Below are 7,328 nucleotides of genomic sequence, written 5' to 3'. Positions count from 1 at the left end.
AAAAAATCCCAGAATTAAATACTTCTAAGGGGATGAAAAGTATCCCAAATACCAGCCCTGTTGCTTTCCCTGGGACATGTGAATAAAGAAAAGCTCTCCCGTAGGTGAGATTTACGGCTGGCCTTGGAAGGTGCTCGCCACGTCTCAGAGGGCGCCCGGCTGCGCACGCTCTGCTCGGTGGACTCGAGGCACGGAGGGAAGACGGAACAGGGACCATGCTTCATCCAGAGGTGGTGAGGCCAAAGGGAATGGGGTGGAGAAAGGGTGTCTCTGCCACGCAACATCGTGCCGTGTCAGAGAGCCCTTCTGTGTCCCACGGAGCAGCAGGTCCACGCAGCCCCGTGCAGCCCCCTGCAGCGAGAGGAGCTCAGGAGAAGTTGCTAACTCAGTGACATGGTGATGGCTTCGTGTTCCCATGTCACCTCCGCCTGGCACGGCGTTGGGTGATGGAGACATAGGCAAAGCATCGCCTACCCGTCGGCGCTCACTGAGCCTGCATCAGATTGTTTCAGCTACGACTCCAGCAACAAAAGGAAAAAAAAGCAGCGTAAACCAAAGCCCTGCTGTCACTGCCAGCTCTGTCCGTGCTGCCCACCGCTCTCTCTAGCCCCCATAGCCTCGCTATCCTCGCAGCTACAGCCCGAGGCAGACTGGAAGATATGATTTAAGGTCCAGCATACACATAGATACATTGGACTGCCACAGCACAGAAAAAGCACGTCAATACCTAGAATGCTTCCCTCGATGGCGCCACGACATGGTACACACACGCACACACGTACACACAAATCTACAGGTAATGCATGGGAATGGCGTGTTGGCAGTGATACAGACCTTGGCGATGGTTCGGGCTGCTGCTCTTTCCTTTAAACAGAAGCAATAGTACATTAGCATGGTGTCAGGTGGCAAAAGATGTTGCTGCTTCACTGTTAAAACATAACGAAAGGACAATACCAAACAATACAACTAAGTGGAAGTTGTGGACAGAAGAAAGGGAAAGGAGCACTTAATTCCTGGAGTTTTTGGCCCGGACAGAAGATCACTGGAGACTCACACAACCTCAGAGAAGACACATACAACGCACAGGGCTGAAGAGTTTTTCCCAACCCATCCTTGTGCCTACGCATGACTGAGACACCTGACGGTCGTGTGATTTGTGTGAGCACAGGAGGACTTCTGTGGGCTCAGGGAGCGGCCCCCTTCCTTTGGAAATGCACCGCCCTGAGTTGTTTCTGCACGTAGGGAAGGATTTGAACGGCTCCCATGACCCTGCTGCGTTTGCTTTTCCTTCCTGGCCATCGGGACAGAGCTCACGTCAGATCTCGCGATGCACGGCTTCACGCCGCAGTGGTAACGCGTGGTGCTGGGAGGGGGACATCGGTGGGCAGGAGTACGGACCCCAACCCTGACATCCTGACGCCCCAGGTGGGGTTTCTGCCTCCAAAGCCTTTGGCAGCTACTTTGCCAAAGTAATTGGCAAAGACTACATGGAGGGAGAGGGACACCACAATTCTTGTATGCTGTTTCCTACTGAGATCCCGAACCACTTGATTGCCCTGAAAAATCACTGACATTGAGGACAAAGTGAGCTGCACCAGGGTAGGCATCACACTGCTAGCCAAGCTAAGGCCACACTGAAAAAAAAATCTCACCTTCACTGACCAGGCATCTTGGCGGCATTTCCCTCTGGCAGTGAGGAAAACCTGCTCTGCCTTCAACTGCTCTGATTCACAGGTTCTTCACACGGGGAAATCGCATTTAATCTGGGCCCCAAAGCAGCCATGCCCCTGCAGCCCCGCAAGAGAGGGAGCAAACTGTGTTTCCGAGCAGATAAGGGTCTGCCTCCCCTAACACCACAGTCTAAGGGACAAACCAGACTGCGAGAAGACCTGGGCAGGAGAAGCTCGATTGCCTCTGAGCGTGATGCTTGTCCCAGCCCTGGCCCTGCTCCACCCAGCAGTGACCGCTGCGACACCGAGATCTGCACAGACCCCGAGCCCTCTGCCTTAGGCTGAAGGCAGCAGCCTGGAGAGACTGAAAAAATGCCCCTCCACCCTCTGCTCCTCGCTCAGACAAGCTTGGAAGCCCAGCCTCAGTCGCTAACTCAAATACATTTTAAAAGTTTGCAGTCTGACCCATGGGTCTGCAGATCTCTACTCTCTGCAGAGACACAGGGGCAGGTCCTCTCCCACCCCGTCCCAGATGGCCCCAATGCCCTCCGGCGTGGCCAGCACCTCTCCATCCCTCCTGGGGTCTGCACACTCCCCGTTCACCAAAAGGGGCAACCTCGCCTCCTTAAAAAAACAAGAATTACCCCTCCCAAGCATACGTTTAAGCTGCAGGACTCCTGGCCTTCTGGGGCAATCGTGTATACCTTGCCACAGCAAATTTAGCAAAAATTTTTCACCGCTACAACCTTGCCTGCTCTTGGGGGATGCTGGAGGGAACGGGGAATTAATTAACACATTGCGGGCCTGAGTCTCCTCTGAGGGTAGTGAAGAGCAGAAAGGTCAGAAGAAAACTGGGAACACTACCTTGGTCAGACCCTTTGAAAATATGACTGCATTTTCAGCCAAACACTGTAATACTTCTCCAGAGTCAAGTTAGGCTGAAGAAATTCATGTACAGCATGGGAGAGGGACAGGGAGGAGGTCACTGAACGACCCATGGGGACCAGCTGCCAAAACCTCTCACATCTTCAAGGCTATCCATATGCAAAAGGCAGGAAGGAAAAAACCAAAAGAAAGGAAAAAAAAAAAAGGTTGCAAAGTGTGTGCTTTCCAAGCCCTCTTAACTCGGCTGCTAACCTGAATGTCAGTCCCGATTTGCTCTTCAGGTTCCTCAGGAGCTCCAGCTGGTTCAGAGGAGGGATGAGTCTAGAGGGAGAAAATAAAGACCATTAATATTCAGGCAGAGCTGATTTCAGAGCCTCCCGTCTCGGAAACTTCCCCCACTGCCCCATCCTTTCAACTAGAACCAGCTTTGTGCCACCAACTGCAACCAGGGGACAGCTCGGGAAGGATGGAGAGGGGTTTGGCTGCTACTTCCAACAGTGTCCTAAGGCAGAGCGGTGGGGGAAGACAGAGTGTGACAGCAAGAGAGAGAGAGAAACTTGTCTGCACCACCGGATTTTGAACCTCCCAAAAAACCAAGTGGCTGCCAGGGTTTCTGAGCAGCACGGCCGTGTTTTGGCAGGAGAGCTGTTTCACCACCTCTAGTCTAGCGGTTGGCACTGCTATGTTTGGAGGTCAGCACGTCGGCTGTCTATTAGGTGGAGAGAAGCTCCAGTTTAGGAGGCAAATGGGAAAACTCAACCCTGCTGCTCTTGGGAATGTGGGGAGGCATGGGAAGGAGCAGCTTACTGGGCAGAGGAAATAGGGACACGAGGCTAGGAGCATCCCAGGAGAAACAGCAGTGAGCTCCAGGGTCAAGTTTAACCAATTCCCTACTGTCCATGTCAGGTTTTGCCCCAAAATGAGGCAAAACCATATACCATTGCCTCCTAGGAACCAGGGGTTTCCTTCCTTTCTCAGGAGGAAAAAGAACCTGACAATGGGAATCCTGGTTAATAATTAAAAAAACCCAAACAAACACCCTGTTGCCTATCCTGCTTTTGTGCTAAAAGCCATTGAATGAGCTCCCACATCCACTTTTGGTTTCTTCCCTCAGACCTGGGGAAACTGGGGCTTGCTCCGTAAATATTTAAAATTGATATTCACGTCAGGATGTGAGCTGGAGGCGTCGGGGGGAGGATGGAGAACGCTGCATGTGGTTGGGAAGAGCAGCATCTACTTAAGAGCGCGCTTGGGGACTCTGCATTTGGGGTCAAGGCCAACGGGGCTCATCCCATGGCTCGCTGCAAACTCCTTTCTGGGCCACCAGTTTGACCTTGTCAAACTGTCGAAGTGCCACATGCCATCGCTGTGCCCAGAGGGTGCGAAGTCAGCACAGCAGCCACCTCCGGCCGCGCTTGTGACAAGCGAGGGGGAGGATGCACCACTGCAGGGATGAAGGGGAGGATGGGGGCTGCTGGGGGGCTGCAGCTGCCCGCGTCTGTGCGGCTGGGGCCACAGCCCAAAGAGCCACAACCCCCAGGCAGTGTATACTTATGGCTTTGCTGAAAAATTAACCCCGTAGGTTTTAACGAAAGAAGGACCTACTCAAACTGTCCCCAAACTACAACTTAGGACTCGAAGGAAAGGGGTGCAAGTGCTTGCACTCCGCTAACAGACTGGTCTCAGCTGAGGTGCAGTAAGAAATGGGCTGTTGCTTACTGTAAAATAAAGGCAGAGATATTATGCCCACATTTTTTCAGCCATTATGAGACCAATAGTTTCACAGTTTTCCTTTAACTGAAAAAAAACCAACCGGAAAAGCCTCTCCTCTGCATGCACAAAACTCATCCTCAAAACCACAGTTGTTCAGCAGAGCAGATTTGGTGTTCACAAGATTGAGGCAATCAGAATATTTTCCAATCCTAAGTATGGAGAAAAGAATAAAAATAGGCCTGAAAATTTTGGCTCAGCTCCCCAGTCCGGCTCTGTTCACTTCCATCCAGAGAAGAGCACATCCTGATCTGATGAATTAATGATCCTCTTCACTCAGGACGTCGGGAAGAAGCTGACCTTGGTGCATTGGAGCAGTGCACGAGTGCTGGGCTGTCACCTCCATTCAAACCCACCGTAGGGTTTGCAGATTTGTTCCGAGATGGGAGAAGGTGGTGCTTAAAATCAAGCACAAAGTGTACTTAGCAGTGAACGAAGGGTGCACAACTGTTCTTTGGTGAGTTACTTTCTCAGGGAGGTCCATCACCAGCAGAACATCGGACAACAGCCCCGCTTCCTCCAGCTGGGATCACAAATCCAGGGCGGCTCCCACCAATGCAAGTCTCAGAGGTGAAGAGCTCATTAGCTCACTAGACTGAAGGATTCAGGATCCCAAAAGGAGCTCCCTCCTTTGCATCAGCCCATAACACGAGGTTTACACCGTGCTGAAGGTGGCGATCTCTTGGGCCACCACAGATGCTTCCATGCAAAGGTAAAGACACACAAGCAAAGACAGAAATTCACCATTTCTGTGGTAGGGTGATGGGCCTGGTACATGTGTGCTGGAAAAAACAGTGTTTTACTGAAACTATAATTATTAAAAATGGGTGTAAACTCAGGAATGTACTTGACTCAAAATTTAATCGGAATTGAACGCTCAGCCTAACCTGGCATTACAAGAGCAGCCTGGGGAACAGCTACTGCATTGCACTATGTCACCAGAACCTCAAAGAAAAGGCAGGGCTCTGCAGAGCACTTTAACTAAGCTTTGCTATAAAATGCTGGATGGAGGGCACCCTGCAGCGGTGTGTGTGCCCAGGGGACAGGTGACGCAGGTGCCACCGTGTCCTCCAGAGACACGGAGAAAGGACCTCCGGCTGGGGCGTCTCATGTTTTCTCTCTCTCCTCCTGGTCCGTGTGTCGCTTGTTAGCAAGGGAAGCATGTTTCGGTTAAAGGGGAGCTAGGTGAGAAGATCTGCACGCCACAGGAACACACAGAGCTCATGCTACCCACCACAGCAACACTTCCGAGTCGCCGGCCGCTGCAGTGGACCCAGCGGTACCTGCTGCTTCCCGTCACCCCTCCCAGTTCAGCACAGAGAAACGCCACACTAACTCCAGGTGCCAGCTCCCCCCATCCAAAGGGAAGGCAAATTTGCTATTCCTGGTAGCACAGATAACGTTCAAGCGTCTGGGGACAGTAGGGATATCATGCCTCCAGCCAGGACATCATCGGAGGGCAACAGCACACAACAGTGGGTGGGAGCATACACAGAAACGCGCACACACCACAACACGCACGCGGAGACGATGATGATTTTTTTGTACAGCCCCAGTATGAACAATTAGGAAGAGGGTGACAAGGAGATGGGTGCTGGAATGGGATGGGGACTTAAATGAGTCTCCATGCTGTGCTGGAGTTCCTATGAGGAGCCAATTTTCACCCTAAGCATGACTTTATGTCTCCAGGCTAAGCTATTTTTCATAATTGAGAACATTTATGAAACTTATAAAATATTCTATTATAAGAAATGAGATGGAAGTGGCACATTCTTATTTCACTCCCAGCAGTAGAAAAATGTCCAATTCTCAAAACAGGCTGTTGTTCAGCACAACAGGAAAATGCATTCATAATATTATACTTGCAATTCATTGATGCAATTTACTGTAAATTAACCACACAAAGTGGTAAGTGTGATTTACTAAGGCTGTAAAACTTGCATCTGTGAAAACTGGAACCAGGTTTGGAAACCAGGCATTAAATCACATCAGCTATAACAGCATTAATGCATCTAGTGAGGGTTTAAACTGCTCTAAGAACAGAGCTTGGCCCACAGTCTTGAAATGCAAGCCATTTATTCCCCATCTTAAAATATGGACTTGACTACACCTTCAGATACCCACCTCATATAAAATATGCCTGTGATCTGAAAATCTACTCTTTTCTGTAGAACCTGAGATAATATAATTTATCATAAATCCTACACAGCCACGTACAGGTCTTTGCATTTGGATTGATCCCAAAAGGTTAAATCCCAAATTGAATAACCGGGGCTAGTAAATGCTTGGCTCTAGGTCAGTCTTGGAAGAAAAAACTGAAATGGAAAAGTCCTGTTGAGATAGGACATCCCCTTCCCAAAAATCAGACTGGATTACTAGAAGAAATGAATGATCATTTCAGTTTAGCATTCCAAATCTCTCTCTCCTCCAGACGTTGTCCTCAAAAGCAGGCACAGCTGCCACTGTGATTTTATTCTGTGCCACCACTGATGCATCCCACGGGGCCACCACACCAGCAAACTCAGCAAACCTAGCGTTACCTGGTGGGCACAGCTCCTACAGCATGAAGTGAGATAAATGACACAATGAAGGATGGGAAAAGAGGGCTGGAGAAAGGGGAACACGCAGGAGTGATGGCAGAGGGAAAATGGAAGTATGAACAAAGAAGTTTTCTTGTTAAGCGTCGTATGGAATTGGAGGAGGTTGGTAAGACCATCAAGAAATCATCCTTAAAAAAGCAAGCTTATCAAGCACTCTCCCATTCTCCTTCCTTAAATCATCATTTTGGCAGACAGTTTCACTCTCCCATTCTCCTTCCTTAAATCATCATTTTGGCAGACAGTTTCCCAACACTTGTGTGTACCAATAGCCAAAATGTACATGGAGGTGCATGGAGTCAGTCTGTAGGCAGCAGGATGGGGAGTCTGGTTTGGGCTTTCACTCATTCCTTTGAAAAAACTGATCTTCAGAGGTTTCTTTTTTTTCTTTTTTTTTTTTTTTTCT

General features: G+C 49.8%; 1 protein-coding gene across 1 annotated transcript in view; it reads right to left on the bottom strand.

Annotated features, from left to right (window-relative positions):
- Positions 1–782: 782 nt before the first annotated feature.
- Positions 783–7,328, bottom strand: part of LOC104077423 (potassium voltage-gated channel subfamily KQT member 2-like) — a gene marked incomplete at both ends in the record, with an annotated part of 18,124 nt that continues 11,578 nt past the window's right edge. Inside the window, 2 exons of the mRNA XM_009578660.1 lie at positions 783–864; positions 2,808–2,876. Coding sequence (XP_009576955.1) covers positions 783–864; positions 2,808–2,876 — 151 coding nt within the window. The remainder of the gene's footprint in view (positions 865–2,807; positions 2,877–7,328) is intronic.

Source organism: Fulmarus glacialis, unplaced genomic scaffold (assembly GCF_000690835.1).
Source record: "Fulmarus glacialis isolate BGI_N327 unplaced genomic scaffold, ASM69083v1 scaffold3475, whole genome shotgun sequence".
NCBI classification, from domain to species: Eukaryota; Metazoa; Chordata; class Aves; order Procellariiformes; family Procellariidae; genus Fulmarus; species Fulmarus glacialis.
This window is presented reverse-complemented; position numbering and strand designations above follow the sequence as displayed.